Source organism: Centruroides vittatus, unplaced genomic scaffold, assembly GCF_030686945.1.
Source record: "Centruroides vittatus isolate TY-2023 unplaced genomic scaffold, ASM3068694v2 scaffold_3293, whole genome shotgun sequence".
NCBI classification, from domain to species: domain Eukaryota; kingdom Metazoa; phylum Arthropoda; class Arachnida; order Scorpiones; family Buthidae; genus Centruroides; species Centruroides vittatus.
Genome location: NW_027122702.1, coordinates 877,682 through 898,417, shown reverse-complemented (window position 1 = coordinate 898,417; position 20,736 = coordinate 877,682). Strand labels below are relative to the sequence as shown.

Sequence of the window (20,736 nt, the reverse complement as noted above, 5' to 3'; positions counted from 1 at the left end):
AGTGTTTGCTTCAAGCAGTAATTTAGTCAGTGTAAGGCTATTTATCACAACAGGGGAAGATTTTCAACTGAAAACATGTCTTATGTTGTAATTTATGCTAATTTACAGAAAAAAATCTGTGATAAAACTATTGTTCAACTTAAAATACTTAAAAAATTGCAATAAATAATTGTTAAACACACATATTTTGAAATATTTTTGTTTTTAAAGTGATTATTATTTGCATATTTTCTCAATTTCATGTAGTGATTTCTAATCCAAATTCATGACCCACCAAAGAGTTATGATTCTCAGTCTGAAAAACACTGATTTAATGGATAAATTTCAAGAAGTCTCTGTTAACTATAACAGATATCCATTGTTAGAACAGATTGCCATTTGGTGAAAAATAATAAAGTAAGGTTAGCTTTGTAAATGCCATATCATTAAAATCATATGAAATTAATGTTAGACTTGATGTTGCTTGTCCGAGAGATTAGTAAGAACTAGTTAGACTTGCGTAACTGGTTATATAATAAAGAAACAAAGAATACACAAAGCTTACACTGTCTTGACTCACAGAAGGTCAGCACTGGAAAAGAAAGTGTGAAATGAGGTCACCATCCTCGAGGGGTCAACAGCGCTACCAACCTTTTATTACATAATGGAAGAACGTTTACAAAACATCGTGACACAATTTGTTGTAGGTAACAATGTCGTATAACATTTGACAATAATTTTGATCATTGATTCCAACAATTAATAATAGGAATAAAAACATACTGTTGAGTCTTTACAATTTACAACCACTTAAACCTTTGCAATCTCACACATTTTAGTTTTTATGATAAAGCATTCAAAATATTTTTAAGAAAGGTTTATTAAGAAAAATTCCACTTTTTGAAAAATACTACCAGTTGCTATCATCTAGCCACCTCATAAGACCATTCAGCCCTAACAGATACATAAATTTCTTATTTTTAATCAATTTTCTTTCATGGCATAAATATTAGCTGAATTCATAGAGTAATATTTTAAATTATTGGTAAATATTATTTCTGGTTATCTTGAGTATTTGAAATTTCAATTTTAAAGTATTCTACATATTCTATGATATTTCAATTAAAATATATTAAAACAACATACCTTTCAAGGACATCTTCAGTTTTATTTGAGCAATAGTTATTGTCAAGAACTTCTATCACCTGTTTTGTTTGATCATTCAATGTGTTTTGATCAACTAATATTATTTTTCTGATTAAAGAAATCTGTGTCTTCTGAAATTTATTTAAATTATTGATTATTTAATTATTAAATAACATAATTTTATATTTAAAAATGTATTTTTTAAAAATATTTTAATTACTGTGTTCAGTATAAATTTATTTTACAAAAAACTTGATTTTTTTTATTTTTTTTTAATATAAATGGTTAGATAATAAGAATGGTTTTCTGACTAGTATAGAATTTTATAGATACATATAGAGTAAAATCTCATTAAGTTAAAGTTTAACAGACAAAAAAATCCTGACTTCTAGTTAAAGTTTTCAATTAATGAGTTTAATACCCAATTTTCTCAAATTTTTCAGTGACCATAAACTTTCTGTTATCAAGTCATTTCTCAAGAATCTGTTCACAGAATGATTACAAAAGTGTTTATGGCACTTTTGAGTACATTGTCAAGGTGTCCCTTGTGTCCCATCAGATCACTAGTAATGTACTATATCAGTATGGGATGTCGACATGAGGTTGTGATGGCATGGTGTTGTATTCAGCATGAAGCCGTAGTGTTTATCTTAATTAAATTATCTGTATTTACATGGAATATAAGTGAAAATGATCATGTACAGTACCTATCAAAGGGTAGAGGGTAAATGAAAAAAAAGATTTCAGTACTGACAATTTTTACTTAATGAGACTGTATTATATATAAAAAACCCCCATATAGTGTGTTATATTCTTTAGACAGCTTTGAGTTAATGCAGTTTGACTTAGTAAGGTTTACTGTATAATATGATTGCCATAACCATTATACTAACTAGCTTCAAATTATTCTATTAAAAAAAATGTTTAAAATTATAATAAAAGTATTACAGATGAGAATCAAAATTAGTAATAAGTCCAAGTATTTATGAACAATAAGTTTGTCCACTCCAAAGTTAATGTTAAAGTTAATATATTGTCTAAACAGTATTTTGGAATATTGAAACTTATATACAAAGATTATCTTTACACAAAATACTGAAATGTGTTTTCACCTCTTAATACTATATCCCAAAATAAAATAAGAATAGATTTATATACATTAAACTCAATTATAGGATAACAATACATTAAAATTGGAAAATACATTCATGAACAAATAAATAACTAGAGCATCAAAATAAAAAATTTTCAATTTAATTACAAAATATCTTGTTAATTTTTAAATTCATATCTACATAAATGAAGTAAAATAAAAATTATGACAATTTTTTATAAGTAGCATAAATATGATAAAATTTCCAGTAAATAAAATTTGTACAAAAGTTTACATGTATTTTATTGGAAAAAATTATTTTCATTAAAAATTCAATTGAAAGATACCTACAATTGTTCAGTAAAAAGAATGGTATGTGCATGTGTGTGTGTAAATAACCAAGTATCCAAACATAGTATCATATTAGTTGAATATATTAAATATTTATCTTTAATATATTTACTATGATCTTTCAATTTCTAAAGATAGTAGTCAATTTTGTGAGCAGTTTTATGTTAACACATTTATATGATATTTTAAGTTTTTTTTACATTTATAATAAGATTTTTATATTATTTATATTTTAAAGGTAAATTATTTCAAAATTACACAAAATAATTGCAGTAGAGCATCGATTATCCGACTTAATTGGGGACTGGGGTTGGTCGGATAACTGAAAAGTCAGATAACCAAAAAGTATGAAAAAATACATTATTAGTATAGTGTATTAGGCCTGGTTTAAATACTAGCCTCCATTTCATGGTCAAGCAAGTGCTGCCAGCTAAAACATGAAAAAATTTAACAAAAATAATATTAAAGTAGCCAAGACATAACTAAATATTGTAGCACCACATCACTAGCAGACATTTGAATTTGCCGACTAGAACGTGGTCGGTTAACTGATAAGTCAGTTAATCGGGGGTCGGATAATCGATGTTCTACTGTACATTGTAAATTGTATATTAGTGTTGAAAAATGTTTATTTTATCTCCTAATTAATGTTCACAGAATATATCCCTCAATTTTAATGCATTTTTATTTTAAAACTGAGCTTAACTTATACAGATTTTCATTTGATAGAAGTTGTAAGGTCTATACACCATATTAGAAATAATTCTAATTGATAAATTAACTATATAATTTATGTATTATTTCTTAAAAACTAAAGATAAATATATTAATTTAAAAAAAAAACTTTTAATAAAGTCAAACTAGCCATTGCAGTTAATTTAATAAAGTACACCATACACCTTTAAAGTTGGAGAAACACTAATGTATTTGATGAACCATCTTCAGGCATAAACCCACAATTAAAGATGTATAGCTTACTTCATTTAATACAAATTTAAGAATATTGACTATTATAGTTTCATATTTTTAATATTCTAAAATAATTAAAAGAATATGATATTCTTACTAAGACATTTCTATCATTTTCAGCTTTCTTTCGTTTTTTAATTTCAACTTCCAAACAATGACTGAAAAATGAAAATAATTTATTACATGTTTAAATTAAAAACAAAATGTCATTAATCAGCATTAAAGAAAATAACTAAGAATTATTATAATTAAACTACAATTTTGACTGTCCAAAAGGCAGAGGCAATTGGAGCCATCAACCTGCTAGCCTGGAGACTGTTGGAGATTGGATCTGGGTGAGTCAAAAAACCCCAGAAATTTTTCAAGGGATAGTCTGCCCTAGATGTGTTGGGTTCCATCTCTCATTACTTGGTTGCACCATTGGTTTTGGCCAGTCCCACAATGGACTTGAGAAAAATCCTTTCAGTGCCCACAAGAAAAATAAAATAAAATTACATTTTCGACTACAAGTCAACTTCAACTACAAGTCTTCTTGAACTATTATAATATTTTAGACTATAAGTGCAAAAGTTTATGCAAAATCAGTCTGATAAACAGACAATTGTAAAATATTGAAACAATTTAAAACTTTAATATTTTTCCAGTACTTTGATTATCTATTACAAATACATCACAATTTTATGATTAATATATTAAATGTGCTGTTTTAATTCAAAAAAAATTTGTACATTAAAATTTGTATTAAAATTTTTAAGAGTAAAATATCAATAAAATTACAAAACAAAAATTGTTTTAAAAAACAAAAATTTTTTTATTAAAATTTATACATATACTAGCAGGTAGGCCCGGCATTGCTCAGGCAAAAGTAACGATAGCAAAGATTAAGATTATTACGTTATAGTCACAAAAGAAAAAGAGTAATTTCATCAATGAACTAAGTATTTCTAAAGAAAGGTCGAATTTGAAAATCGAATGTTCTAATACTGTTCAATTTTCACGACGTGTTCTGGTTATATCGTTCAATTTTCATCGAACGTTCTAAAGAAGAAAGCTCGAGAAAAACCGAACTAATTCGTTTAAATTTGAAAATCGAATGTGTTCTAACATATTACTCTTTTTCTTTTTCCTTTTTTTTTCCAGAGCTCGTAAATCTTCCACATTGCTTTCTCTTGTTCTCCATTGTTACTTCACACTATCATCGTTACTTAACACTTTGGTACTTAAATTTGGTACCTTATCTGTGTACCAAATTTCAACTTTCAACTCCTAACCATTTTAGCAAAAATTAAGATTATTACGTTACAATCAACCTTACCCGTTTTCACAGAATGCAAGAATTGGGTCACCGTTTCCAGATTAATTACAGAATTTTTAGCGAGAAATCAAACATATTTTTCAGTCTGTAGTCTGAAAAATATGTTTGATTTCCCACAAAAATGAAACAACTGCAACTGCGTCTTGCACGTTGCTTTCTCTTAACAATTCCATTGTTACTTGACACTTCCATTGTTGATGGAAGTGTTAAGCCTTAATCCTGTCCCTCTCCCCGTGGGAAGGTATTTCGAAAAATCCCTTCTTAGTGTGCGTTCTCGTGACGTACCCTAACTATGTACCAAATTTCAACTTTCAACTTCTAACCGTTTGTGCTCTTAACATTTCCATTGTTACGTAACGCTTCCATTGTTGACTCTTCCATTCTTAACGCTTCCATTGTTGACACTTCCATTGTTACTTAACACTTACATTGTTACTTAACACTTACATTGTTGATGGAAGTGTTAAGACTTAATCCTGTCCCTCTCCCCCATGGGGAGGAATTTCGAAAAATCCCTTCTTAGTGTGCGTTCTCGTGACATACCCTAACTGTGTACCAAATTTCTACTTTCAACTTCTAACCGTTTGGGCTCTGCACTGATTATTATTATTATGTTGGGTTAAGTTAGATATACTTGGTTAACACCGGTGGCTAAGTACTATGCCGGACCAAAGTCAAGGCATAGTAACCAAAACAGAAATTAAAGAAGTGTATCAGTGTGTGTGTCTGTATTCAGGAATTTTCTCACAATATGACATGTATTCAATATAGTGGCCTTCTGTAGAGTGATGTATGTGTTTCTATTCAATTCTAATGTGCCCAGGCTTTTGTGTAGTGTGTGTGGTATGACACCTGTAGAGGAGAGAACTACAGGTACAATAAGCACCCCATCCATCCTCCACAGATGCCTTATTTCCTGGGCGAGTTCTGTGTACTTGCTAATTTTTTCAGTGCATGCGTTTTGTATATTGTGAGTGTTTGGAATGGATATGTCTATAATGTATGTGATTTTATTGTGTTTGTCAATGAGTGTGATGTCTGGTCTGTTGTGGTAAATTGTTTTATCTGTGATTATGGCTCTGTCATAGTACATTTTGTGCGTGTTGTTTTCCAATATTGTCTGTGGAATGTATTTGTAGTATGGTTCGTGGATGTCTACTAATTTGTGTTTCTTTGCAAGCTCTTGGTGTTTTATATTTGCTACTTGATTATGTCTGTGTAAATAATCTGTCTGTGCCAAGAGCTTGCAACCAGAGGTGATGTGTTGTATAGTTTCTGGCATGATGTGACATTTTCTGCATGTGTCATTTGTGAGTGTTGCATCTTTGAGTATGTGTTTTCTGTAGTTTTTAGTATTTATGACCTGATCCTGTATGGCAATCATGAATCCTTCCGTCTCCCCAAAGAGGCATCCCCGAGCTAACCAGCTGTTTGACGCAGTTTTGTCAACAAAATCCTGGGCCAGATCGTAAGGATGCCTGCCATGGAGTGCCTTTCAAGCCCACGATTGCTTAATGGTGTCTATGCTTTTTATATGTTGTGTTGTGTCCATATGATGTGAGTGTAAGTTTAATGGTGTGTTATTTGAGTCTGTTAGAGTTACTGCTTTATGTAATTGTGATGTTTCTTGTTTCTTGTAGAAAAACTCTCGCAGTGACTGTATGTATTTGTTTGTAGTGAAGGTTAACTATGTCAATCAGGCCACGTCCGCCATCTTTACGTGGAAGGGTTAATCTTTCTGTGGCGGATTTAGGATGATGTTGTTTATGCTTAGTAAGTGTTGTTCTTGTTTTCCTTTGGAGTTGCTCAAGATCTGTGTGAGTCCAATGTATAACTCCAAAAGAATATGTGAGTACTGGGATGACATACGTGTTTATTGCTTTAACTGTGTGTTTTGCATTTAACTGTGTTCTGAGAATAGCATTTAACCTACTTTGGTATTCTTTAATTAATCTTTGCTTTATTTGTGCATGTTCTGTTAGTTTGGTCTGTTGGAATCCTAAATACTTGTAGAACTCGCCCTCTTCCATCGATTCAATAATGTCTCCATTTCCAAGTGCAAAATCTTCTTTCTTCAGGATTCCTTTTTCTATGTGAAGTGTTTTGCATTTATCTAGGCCAAATTCCATTTGTATGTCCTTGGAGTATGAATGTGTGATCTGTAGGAGTTGATGAAGTTGTTTTTGTGTGGATGCATAAAGTTTTATGTCATCCATGTACATGAGATGTGACAGTGTAAACTGTGTTGTTTTTTCGTGTCTGATATTGTAACCATATTGCGTGTTGTTTAACATGTTGGATAATGGGTTCAGGGCTAAGCAGAACCAGAGAGGACTCAAGGAATCTCCTTGAAAAATTCCTCGCCTAATAAAAATTTGGTTTGTTTGTATGGAAGTGTTATGAACCCTGAGATGTAGTGTTGTTCTCCAGTGCAGCATAGTGTTTTGGAAGAATGTAATGAGTGATGGATGTATTTTGTACATGTGTAGAATATGTAGCAGCCAACTGTGTGGAACACTGTCGAATGCTTTTCTGTAGTCTATATATGCCATGTGTATGTTTTTGTGTTGTTTGTGTGCTTGCCGTAGAATGACTGAATCTATGAGTAACTGTTCTTTGCACCCCTGTGGTTTCTACGGCAACCTTTTTGTTGTTCTGTTAGAATGTCATGTTCTTCAATATGTTTGTATATTTTGTTTGCGATACAGGATGTCAATAATTTGTAGAGTGTTGGAAGACATGTAATTGGTCTGTATTGTGTGGGGTCTGTGGTATTGTTGTTTTTAGGTTTCATGTAGGTGATGCCCTGAGTAAGAAAATTTGGCATGTCTTGTGGATTGACGATGATGTGTGTTAGGTGTTTAGCTAGTTCCTAGTGCAGTAATGTAAACTTTTTGTACCAGAAATTGTGAATGTTGTCTACACCAGGTGTCTTCCAGTTGTGTGCTCTGTTAACAGTGTATTGGAAATCATGTATGTTTATTTCAGCACAGGGCATAGTTGGTATGTTGTGCAAGTTTCTGTTCTCCTCCTCAATCCAGCCTGCATCGGCATTGTGCATGACAGCACTGGACCAAAGAAAAGACCAATATGTTGTGAGTTCTTCTTCTGTTGGTGTGCCACTGTGCTGTGTATCAGTGTTTGCTTTGTTATTAATTTGTCTGTAAAAGAGTTTTTCATTGTTTTTAAATAATTTATTTTGTTGTTTTCGTAGTGTACATGTTTTGTATCGTTTGAGTCTACATGCTTTGGCAGCAAGTTTTTGTTTTAGTGTATCAATGTATTCTGTAATGTATGTGTTGTGATGTTCGTGTTTTGTGTGTGTTTTTATTTTCTTGAAAATGTTTTTGAGCTGTTTCCTTAATTTGGGTGTTATGTTGCTTTTAGTGTATTGTGTCAGCCTGCCTAATTGCTGTCTAATGTCATTTATTTGTGTTTCTATTCTTCTCTGCCAGGCAGGCTTGTGATAGAATTGAGTTTTCTGTGTATTTGTCTGTGATTGTACTTTCAGTCCATGGTGTATCACTACTGTGACTGCCCCAGCATAAACTAATGTGTGAATGTCTGCGAGTGTAGAAATTGAATGAATGTAGTGTGGTAGTGAGTGAGTGTTTACACAATTTAGTGTTCTTCCTACTTCCTTTGACGTGTTGATTTTTGGTATTCGTGGTCGTTGTGTGGGATCTGTACCTGTATATTTAGTGAGTGTTTCCTGAAATATAAGTGAGAGCGTATTAACTAAATCCATGTCTATGTTATCAGTGATGGACGAGGAAGTGTCTGTAGTATCATTAGTGGTAATCGTTGTATGTGTGTTATTATCAATGTGTGGCTGTACGCCATATTTTTGTACATATGAATTTTAGATTTAATTAGTTTTAATAATTTTCTCTCCTTCTTAACCCTTCTTTCTAACTTCCTTTGTCCATTGTTCTGGCTTCTGGGAATGCAGGCTTCCCACTCCCCACCCACCAGGGGGTCGTGTGGAACAAAGAGTTCGAGTGGAGGACGAGTAAAATCTGGGTCACAAAGGGTCACTTTTTCCCCGGCCGGACACGAAGAAGCACGGACGAAAACGGCGAGCTCGTGAGACGGAATTCTACGAGGGCCGAATGGAGAGCTGTGAGGTGAGGATCTGGATTTTCGAATCAGAGACACCGAAAAGAAATTATAGTAGAAGATATTTAAAACATTGACGAACCCAGAGACACGCAGAATAGAGCACCAGCCAGCATCGAGTTCAGCGAGAACAAGGGTACCCCACTATCCTATCAATTCTTCTCATTTCCTTATCTCTATACTTTTCTATCCCTAGGTTTAAGTTAGTTAAGGATCGCGCGGGTTTCATTAGTATTGTCGGGCAAGTAGTTTCCAAGAAGGTAAGCTACTTGGGTTATTGTTACTAACGGACAGTAAGAGAAATTGGACAGAGGGAATCCAAAAGAACTCATCTGTATATATTGTTTATCGCGAAATTAAATTTGTTTTAATTGAATTCACGTGTCTGTGTATTCCTATCGCGCTTCACACTTCACAAATGCTTGTTACTGGATTATCTTGACAGGTTACGTGATCTTCATTAATGTTAGATGTTTCTGTCTGTTGATGTATTTGATCAGCAACCTGTTGTTTGATAAGTTCAAGTGTTGTTTGTGGAATAAGGTTGTTGTGTATAATTGTTCTTTTTTGATCAACAACCCTTTGTTCAGTGACAGTGAGGTGAGGATACTGTTGTGTGAATCTAAGGTGTAATTGTTGTCTGTATGCTGTCATGTTTGTTTTGAGTTTTGTGATCGTGTAGTAAGTACGAATGATAAACTCATTCATTTTCTACAGTCCATTTCATCTGTTGGCGTGGTTTTCCAGCCTTTGTGGTCTGTGGATGCATTGCCACAGAAACACCAAGGCTGGGTTGGTTCCTCACATCTGTTGAGGGCATTGCAGTAGCCATGCTTGGGCCGGTGTTGCTTTCGCCACCGGTAACTAAGAGAGACTGTGGCCTATTTTTCAAACGTGAGCCTCTGCCTAACTCACGAACACAGACCTTGTTAACCCGGGCGACGTCCGAGCAGGTATCACATTTAGATTCTGGTTACTACCATGATACATATCTCCGCAGAATGTGGGTGTGTGGTCACTCTTTGCTTCATTTCTCCCCATAGACCTTACTGGCATGGGTGTCCCTACCAGGAGCTTGTGCTCCAGCCTGCATTGCCCTATGGATCAGTAAAATTACTGGGCTCTCCCACCACGACCAGGTGGTGACCATGGGAGTTATTATTATTATTATTATTATTATTATCATCAACTCGTCTCGATTATATATATAGATACACTAAATGAATTATTAAATACCAAATTAGTCCAAATACCAAAGCAACTGGATTGATAATAAATAGTGCAACTGATAACACACATGCATGACAAGAAAAAGTTTGTGTGGTACATTTTACATTAAGCCCACTAGGCTTGGGCCTAGGAGTGCAAAAGTTTGGGAAAGCAAAATTTCAAAATAATAATAATAATAATAAAATAATGATAAATAATTTTATGTAATAACATTTCTTAGTGCAAATTAAATGCTTCAGTACGGAAAAAATAAAATGTATCAATTGAGTAATATTAACTTATGAATATATTTTGGATGAACAGTATGATAGTGCTGTGCCTTGCGTCTTTTCTGCTCCCCATTGCCATGTTGGTAGGTCTGGCTCGGTGGCATGCCCATAGGTAAAACCTGGGGTATGTCGAGGTTCGAGGTTAATGCATGTTACAAAAGGAGTGTAATACAGGTGGGAGATTATTCTGGGGTGATTCGGCCATGAGACAGGAACTGAAATAGAAGAGAGGAGAGTGAACTACAGTGATTGGTGAATAGTGGTGTGTGAAGGTATGTGATACAGGAGTCGTGAAGCCATCCAAGGAAAAAACTGTACAACAAGGTCAGGGTGAAAGTTCTATTTCAAACTGTCTTACATCCAGTGTAAAGTTAAATAAGAAAAACACATCAATAGTATTGTCGGTTTTTTATGTCTGCATGTTACAAAAATTCATTAACAGTCTATTGTCAGGTGTGTTTTGTGTTCCTGTTACTCAGAAATTTGGATTTGTTAGTGTGCACATGTTCTGGTAAGTTTCACTGGAAGCACTGTATGTTCTTGGGCAAATTAAATTGCTATCTGGTTAATTTTTTTGTTTGTTGTCTTTTGTCTCAACCGTGCTGAGATCAGTGGATTTCCACGTATAAGTGTCTGCTCCATTAGGCACACTTGTTATCACTTTGATCCATTGAAGAAATCACCAAAATTCTTCTCCACATCGTCTTGTTCATACTTTTTATTCTCACAGTGCTAATGACAACTTTTCAATAACAGTGCCCTTTGCCCTTTTTGTTCTGGTTCACTGTGAGAAATCACCTGTTACTCAAAAAACTATTGATATATGCAAGATATGTATTGTGTTATTATTATTTGTGATTTGTATTGTATTAATAACTTCACCATTTGCATTGCAATTTTAGTGTAATTTCAGTTTGATTCAACCTGTATAAAATATTTGATTAAATCTATATAACAAAAATTATGTTTTACTGTATCAGTATCCTTTATAATAAATTTGTTTTTCATGATTTTGATATTTAAAAACTTGTAAAAATACAACTATTGAAGAATTAAAATTATAAAAATAAAATCATTCAGTGCAAAAGTGGAACTAATAGTTTGGGAAATGTAAGCCTAGGAGTACCATAATTCTAAGTGCACCATTAAAAAGTTATTTATACCTACATACCTTATATCTTTAAGTGTTATTTCCAAATCTGAAATTTTAGCTTTACTTTTAGATAGCTGCTTTTGCAATTCTAAAGTTTCTTTTTCAGCTTTTTTCTTGTTATTCTCATAAATTTCACATTTTTTAAGGAGTTTTATGAAGTCTGAAAATATATATATAAAAATTATTACTGTATTTAAATATTATTATTGATTTGATTGTTGTTTTTATCTAAAAAACTTTTCATTATACATCGGTAACATATTATTTAAAACAATTTTATTTAATTGCAGAAAAAAGGAACCAACATAAATTTTCATGTAAACACTGTAAGAAGAATTTCGTAACTAAACAAAGTTTATAAATTAATCTTTACATAAGTTCAATGTAATAAATAGTTTTATCTTTGATACTTTAAAAACACTTACCTAATTCAAAACCTTCTGTCAGCACAGATGTGTATCTGCATATATCATTATACTGTGCTAATAAAGACAGTTTTGCAACTCCAGATTCCATTTTAAAACTTTTATATCAAGTTTTTTATATCTGTAGAAAAAACAAGTTAATTGTCAGTATAATAATTAGTTAGTTTTATAATTTTTTGGATAAAAACAATTTTTCACATTATATTTTTGCCTCTATATGAGCGCTTCTAACTATGCAGTTTTCTACTTAATTTTTTGTAACCTATGTCCATTGATTAAAATTAATTTTTAATTTAAGCAACTATAAGAATTTTAATGCTAATTTACACCTTATGTGTATTTAAAATACTGTAGCATATAAACATAGCAACATTAAATGTAACCAATGCAGATATTTCATGGCAGATAGTTCCTGTTTATGGCTATCACTGAATAATCCAAAATTTGAGAATTTACTTTTTAGCAATAATTATTTTTATTTCATAGATTATTCATGCTGTTAAGTATCAAATAACTGTTCCATTACATAGTTTCTACTTGTAAATTTCTTTAAGATAGAGAACTCGACATACAAGATGGCTGCAGTAAGAAACTGCATCACATCTTTTATAGTCTACAACAAAATGCTTATAAAGAAAAATATAAACATCCTTCTTTCACTGACAAACATGAAAACAGGTCACTGAAAGTGTACTTCTTTAACAAACTATATTCTGACAAAATATGTAATCCCAAGGGCAGATCCAGGAATTTCATTTAGGAGGTGTTCTTCATGTCAATATAGATACCCTTGTACAGTACTGTAGTTCTATGATGGAAAATTCTTCTTTATTTAAAATTTTAGGAGTGCCTACACAACCTCCATACCCCCTGGATCTGCCCCTGAATCCAAAGGCCCATTCATAAAGGTCAAGCCTACTTCATATTTATTGTTTTTCTATTATTGGTGGTATACAAGATTTTATAGATTATATATATATAATCTATTAATATATATATAGATTATATAAACCTATACCTTCATACTGTGTACTCTTTAAACATACATTTCTTGAAATTTTTTATGTAAAATATTGAAAATACTAGTAGTAATCACTACTCTTCATAGTTAATAATCACCCACCAGTGGTCAAGTGAATAAAATACTGATAGTTGGTTGTAAGTTCACATCTCACCAACAGAATGGCCACATGGAATTTTCAGGGTTTTCTTCATGTTTCTAACATCTAAATAGGGGTCAGTTTCCCATAAAAGTTCTCCCAAGAGGCATTTCTCTTTCAGCAGATCACCTACATGTAACCAAATCATAGTTAATATAAGAAACAGTAAATTTTGAACCTTCAGAACTCTTAATTCATATTCAAATTATATAAAAATTAAGCTTTATTGGACTAAATATTTGAAGGCTCAGACTGCTTAAGTTTTCTGGGCTTAATTATTTTGAAAGAATAAAACTAAGCATCAACCTTCTAAAAACATTTTAAAAGTTGTGTGATAGCATAATAATTCATATTTATAGTTAAATTTAGTTACTCACATTATTTGCCTTTATTTGCATTATCCTAACTTGGAGTGAAATAGCTATTAAGACAGTTATTCCAAAACTCATTTCCTACTTTACTAGTCAATTTGCATAATCTTGTTGATGCTGTTAGAATTGTACCCCACAAAAATAATAATTTATAATAGTTTATAATTATTTATGATAGTTTTAATGAATAAATACATGAATATTTACAATTGGAGATTATTTATGAATACAGAAGAACATTGTTAAAAAGTTATGAATTTGTGAAAGATTTTGTATATTAATTTGATTTCATTGATGTCACGCTAATGCAGATACAGAGAAACCTCGCTTAACGAGCACCTCGTATAACGAGTGATGAGGAGAGTGGAAGTCTCGAACTGTGCGCATGCGGCATGCTCCATCAGTCTGTGTTTAGCACTCGTTCCGCTAGCATCTTACTGTCGTTTGTGATCACATATTTTTCCAAAGTTGTGTTCACACACATTACTTATAAACATCAACAACCATAGCCCGTTATATAATAAACACGCCAAACGATATGCCAAATTCTTGGGTCATTAAATTTAATGACCGATTCCAAATTAAATTTTAGAAATGTCTGAATTAAAAATTAACTATTTATAATTATTAAATTTAATACGAGATGGAAACATAACTGCCTACCTCTAGTCAAATTAATTAATTTCTAATATTTAATTATAGCCTTTACATAACTCGAGAATTTGGCATATTGTTTGAAGTGTTTATCAAACATATTAGCGAGGTTGAGGCCGAAGTTTTTAACGCGAAAACGTATACGTCGGACGTTCAGCGCCGCTTTCCTGTAAGCCTAGAAGTTTGACAATGGCGTTTGGAACGTCAAGCGTGATTCCACTGACTTTCCGAACGCCATTGCCAAACTTCTAGGCTTACAGGAAAGCGGCGCTGAACGTCCGACGTACACGTTTTCGCGTTTAAAACTTCGAATTCAACATCGCCAATAGCTGTATTTTTTTTGTTTCTGCAAATCGAATTCTCATTCCAGGTTGGTTCATTCCGCGCTAAAAGAAAAGATGATGATGATTCACGCTCCTTAACAGTGTATATTGTACAATTTTTTTTTTTTTTGAATAAACGTTATACATAAAACATTTGAGCATTTTTTCGGCATGGAACGCATTATCGTATTTTACATTAATTTCTATGAGAAAAATTGGTTCGCTTAACGAGTGTTCCGCATTACGAGTAAGACTATGGAACGAATTATGCTCGTTAAGCGAGGTTCCACTATATTAGGCATGCCTTTAGTTTTAAGATATTAAAAGTGTTGCAGTATACAGCAGAAGTCCAATCTCCCACGTGTAGAAAAATACTACAGAGAAATATATAAAAAACCAAAAATTTCCGTTCTGGAGGCACAGGAGTTCAGAAAATCGAGTTTTAAAATGTTTGTTTTGTTGTGTGTGTGTGTTTTGTAGTTCCATTATTGTAAATACTGAGGTCAATAACATAACAGGGAAGGAAAGAGATACTTGTCGGTCGGATGGCCGAGCGTCAAGGTGACAGCCTGCCGCTCTGAGACTCAGGATCGAATCGGAACGCGTCGAAAAATCCTCAGGAATTTTCCAGGTGGTCGGATCCCGTCACTACCCACCCGGCTTGTCCCATAAAGGGCCTGGCAAAACCCATATAATGAACTTGCTAAGAGAGGCTCTCTTAATGCCCACAGGGCGGAAAGAATTTTAAAAAAAAGGAAAAAAAATAAAAATAAAAACAGGGAAGAAGAGGGTCAAAAGTGGCTCAAAAATTCTACATGTAATTAATGCATGGTACCATAACAATAATTCCAAAATATGTTCATATTTTTAACTACAACTCAGGTTCAAGTTAATCATCCCAAAAATCCAAACCGAAAATTGCTTCCTGTGACAAGCTATTCGAGTCAAAACAATTATTCCAATTTCACTCTTTTAATTAGATTGGAAGTGAATTAGTTTAAATAGGAAATTAACCATAAAAATATAACCAATTTCTTACGGAAATTGCTCTCTCAGTATGATTTTATATACCCTTTTGAATGAGATCGTCTCCCCCCGGAGTGTTTCTGAATTTTGTGTTAATATTACTCTCGTACTTCATATTATAATATTATGTGTTTCTTTTTTTTTCTTCTTTTATTTTTTATTATTATTTTTTTTTTGCATTTATTGACGTTTTGACACTCCATGAGCGACCCCAAAAATATACATTAGGTCTATATTAAAAAAAAAAAAAAAAACTATACATTGTGTTGTCATCAATTTTGCATTATATATTAGGACTGGAAGAACCAAAAATTTTAAAACTTAGTAGAATTATTTCTATATATAAGACATTGGTGATATTAAATTTTGATGGTTAAAAGTCAACGGAGTGAGGAGATAAAGGAGATCGTGTCATATCTGGAGTGGGGTAAGACCATGAAAATTCTACTCGTTATTAGTTTACAATTTTTTTGAAAAAACTCAGCCATACCCTCAAAAGTCAGTGCTTTGCCTTTTTATAATAATTAATTTTTATAAAAATATTTAATAAAATCGGAACTTTGTTTTAAAATAATTTTTATAATAGATGGTGCCACTCATAATGCTTTAAATTTAAAGTTATGTGGTCTGAAGACCACGTGTTTTGTTGCCTAACCGGCTCGTAACCAACTCCTTGGGTGGTTCACGGTGTAAGGAGGGACAAGCCCTCATAGCGTGAAAGCTTCCTGTTGTAAAAGTTAATGGGAAGAGGGAAGATATGTGGTCCAAAGATCACGTGTTCTATTGCGTAACCCAGTGTTTCTCAAACTTTTTGGACCGCGACCCCCCTTCTGCACTTAAAAATTTCAAAGGACCCCCGAAGAATAAGTATGTGTCAAAAAGCATCCCGGAGGGAGGGGGTTAGGCTCGTATTTAAATATTTATATTATTTTTATTGTTTATATGTGCAATTTATTTAAGTAAAAATTATTTTATATATTTTTTATTTCTATTATTTCTAAACATGAATCCATAGTAAATTTATAAAATATTTGAAAAAATTGATCTGGCATCAATTTTTCAGCGACCCCCAAATATTTTTCACGACCCCCTTGGGGGTCGCGACCCCCACTTTGAGAATCACTGGCGTAACCAGTTCCTTAGGTGGGCCGCAGGGTAAAGAAAGGATGGGCCACGTTTTCGATGACAACGAAAAAAAACCCGGATCAAGGAGGAAGAGAGGGAGATCGCGCATGCTCAACGAAAGAAGAGGGACTTTTTCAGAAAAAAAAAGAGAGAGAGGACGTGTAGACGATAGAGTCGCGAGATTGTTTTTTTTTGTGTGTGTGTGTGTGTGTGTTGTTTCTTTTGTTTTAGTGTCTGTTATAGCGAAGGGACAGAGTAGTGATTGGAAGGACTAAAATAAACTTTAAGTTCCTTGCATTGGAGTCATAGAGTGTGTGATTTATTTCTTTGAAGTTTCTTTTTGTTTTTTTTTTTTCCTGCAAGAGGAATACTCTAAAGATTGAGTACTTCCCCACAGTTAAATTATTCTTTTTGGAAAATAAAGAAACTTCTCATAATTTGACAAAACTACTCCTCTTAAGCCTTTTATTATTATTTAAATTTTATAACGTAGTATAATTGAAAATTATCGTACTTCCTTCCTACTCTCTTTAACCTCCTGCACTACTGTTCTGTGAATGTCGGACAGTCGTGCAGCAGTCCCTATTTTTAGAGAAATTATGGAACTATAACTAAAACATGCTCAGATATGTGTGTATGGGATGGCAAAAATGTTGACATTGGAAATTTTGGCATTGATGATGTCAGAATTCCACTTTTAAAAGAAAGATTGACAGCACAACTTGCTAAAAAAGGACAGTGAAGAGGATAAAAACGTTCAAAAAGTGGTACCATTCAGGTACTCGCCACAAAGATATTTGAAGCTTTAACAGTAGCACAAACTATCTGTGGATGACCTGACTGGGATAATGATTCTAAGTGGGAATATAACTCTTTCATTCAACGAGCTGTAACAAATGTTCTCAAACCATATTAAAACATTACGGAGGAGAAAAGGAAAAAGACCCAATAGACATCCTTATTGCAGTTTTTAGCCAGAAAAACTTTGAAGCCTATTGATGTAAATGACCCTCAACCAGACCCATCTAATTTAGACTTCTTCATTATGCCACTGTTTTCAAATATGCTTTTTAATGTTTAATTTATAACTTTTTGTCTTGTTTTATTTATAAATATTATTTGTATAAAATAAGTATAAAATAACGAGCTTCTTAAACTGCAGTAAAGTGTAAATTTAAAGAGTTTTAGCTTGTTCCAGCAATAATTTTTTTTATTTATCTAACGTTTTCTGCTTCTAAGAATGTCAAAATTTAAATTTAAAAGAATTCTGTTACGCTACATGAATGTTATTGAATAGATATAAATGGCTTAAAAGTTAGCCGAAAACGTTAGATATATAAAAAATTGTTGCTGGAACAGACTAGAACTCTTTAATTAAGCATAAAATAACCATGATTATTTATCAAAATTGAATTAACTTTTAGTAGTCAATTTTCATACCGAAGGAACTAATTTCATTTAAGTAGGCTATATTGTACTGTATTACAATTTTGCCTCGATATACCAGCGATTCACTTTATGAACAAGGGTTGTCAATTTAACCATTTAATAAAACGAAACCTTACTGTTTAGCCAAAACTCTGAATAATCATTGACGGAACACATAAAAAATGACGGCTGTTCAGAGGGGCCATCATTTTTTATGTGTTTCGGAAGGGCCGTTCTGTGGAGTTTATTTTGTCTGCAATTTTGCTCAAGGGAAGAAGTTTCTGCAAAAATGGTGGCTGTTTTTGAAAGTTCGATTGTATTTTAAAATTGATTTGGTATAGCTGTATATTATTTGTTTCACTGAATCTCCAAATATCATCATGCAACTGTTCAAAATCAGTTATAATCGTTCTTTGAAAGTACAATATACCTCGATTAGCCGTATAATTAATAATTAAAATAGAAAAGAAAAACATTTGTATTACCTTTTCCGTGAAAAATTCCGTTTTAGAATTAAAATTCTTTTTTTCGAACTTTTCAAATTTAAAAAAAAAAAAAATCAATATAGACCAATGAAAGAATCTATTTTCGAATTTCCAAACTGTAGTCCGTGGGTTTCTATTTTTCATATTCTAAAAATGCTTAATATAATTATTAAATTTATTTTTTCTGTTTTTTAACAGTCATTTAAAAAATAAAATGATTGTATAAATTTAAATAGTAAACAGATTTAAATTTATTTTTTGGTTCTGATTTTAGGAAATTACACAGTTTGATTCCATCTTCAATGCATATTACCCAATCTGTAATTTTATATATTATTATATCTAATTAAAATTAACTAATTTACACTATAATTCTTTATTTTTATCAACTACAGTATATCTATTATATTCCCCCATTGAATTTTTTTTCCAATATTATTCCTATTGTCATAATGTTAAACTGATTTAAAAATCACTCTCGTTAATGATAAAATTTAAAATAAATTTTCATTTTTCCCTTTTTTAAAAATGTTTTTGTTATAATATTAATAAAATAATTATAAAACGTAATAATAAAGATTTAAAAATTATAAAATTGCTAGAAAAGATTTTTATTTTTATATTTCATTTTTATAAAATTAAGTTATTTTAAATGTATGTAAAAAAATTGCTTATAGTCAATTATAATTATAAGCATAATATTAAAAGTTTAATAATTATTAAAGTTTTAAAATAGAATTAATCTTTTGAAATATTTTATAGAAATTAATGATAAAAATTCATATTCATGTAGTATATATAATTTAAAATTACATAATTTTTATAGATTTATTATCAACATTCTCTTTAGATTTGAATAAAAAATTTTCTGAAAAATTATAATCTATATTCAACTTTTCCTAGTAACGGATGTACCGTACAGGAAAAGCTGATTTACAGGTGATGTAGAGACTACAATATATTAAGAATTAATAGCGAGGTTGAAGCCGAAGTTTTAAACGCGAAAACGTGTACGTCGGACGTTCAGCGCCGCTTTCCTGTAAGCCTGGAAGTTTGACAATGACCTTTGGAATGTCGAGCATGATTCCACTGACTTTCCAAACGCCATTGTCAAACTTCCAGGCTTACAGGAAAGCGGCGCTGAACGTCCGACGTACACGTTTTCGCGTTGAAAACTTCGGCCTTAACCTCGCTAATTTTAGGATATTCAACATGATTTTCATGACTCGCCCTAATGGGCGGCCGTAGGCCGAGTATTTAAGGCGGCAATCTACATATCTGGTGAATCCAGGATCGAAAAATCTCTGAAATTTTTCGTCCGAATATGTCGGATCCCATCCCTCAACACCCAATTGCCTATTTTTTTTTTTTTTTTTTTTTTTTTTTTTTTTTTTTTTTTTTTTTTACTCTTTTCGCCATGTGGACACTAAGAGGGCCTCTTTTATCAAGACCATTATTGGTTCGGCCAGGCTTACAATGGTGCGGCCAGATGGTGAGGAACGGAGCCCGACATATCCGGACCTCCCTGAAAAATTTCCGGAGATTTTTCGACCCGTCCGGATTCGATTCCATATCTCACAAAGCAATAGGCTGCCACCTTGATCGCTCGGCAATCCGACCGTTACCCAACTGCCTAATTGTCAACCTGCCCGAATTAATAATGACCTTGCTAAAACAAAAGGATCCTCTTAGTGCCCTAGAGCGAAAAGTTCAAAAAATACCACTCAGCGTATCGAAAAATACTGAATTGTTTTGAACTCAATCGCATATTATTAAAAATCTCTAATGTACTGTACTTATTAATTTTGTTATAAAATAATGGATATTTTTTTCTTATAATTGTCACAAATATTTTGATAAATAGTGAATACAGTGAATTCATAAATTAATTCGCGTTGCAAAGCAGGACTAGCAAGAAAATTAGAAGCGACACATTGCGTTCACTTTATTAAAAACATTCGTTTTTTTAAATTAAAATTTAATAAAGTTTCATTTAAAATTATTTAAAAATTATTACATTATAAATATAAAATAATAAAAATTTTAATAAATTATAAACATTTCAGGTTCTCTAAAAAAAAAAAAAAAAACACAAAAACATGCACGTGCACCAGT

At 32.1% G+C, this 20,736-nt stretch overlaps 1 protein-coding gene across 4 annotated transcripts in view; it reads right to left on the bottom strand.

Annotated features, from left to right (window-relative positions):
• Positions 1-18,517, bottom strand: part of LOC136988365 (rac GTPase-activating protein 1-like) — a 41,906-nt gene extending 23,389 nt beyond the window's left edge. The window contains exons 1-5 of one of the 4 annotated variants that reach the window (XM_067286256.1): positions 18,274-18,517; positions 12,050-12,170; positions 11,643-11,784; positions 3,636-3,696; positions 1,126-1,256 (exon numbers count right to left, since the gene is read on the bottom strand). In XM_067286256.1, coding sequence (XP_067142357.1) covers positions 1,126-1,256; positions 3,636-3,696; positions 11,643-11,784; positions 12,050-12,140 — 425 coding nt within the window. In that variant the 5' untranslated portion in view covers positions 12,141-12,170; positions 18,274-18,517. Of the gene's footprint in view, positions 1-1,125; positions 1,257-3,635; positions 3,697-11,642; positions 11,785-12,049; positions 12,171-18,098; positions 18,120-18,268 lie in introns of those variants that run through there. The other 3 variants (XM_067286254.1, XM_067286253.1, XM_067286255.1) reach the window with 3 other exon arrangements.
• Between the last annotated feature and the right edge of the window lie 2,219 nt (positions 18,518-20,736).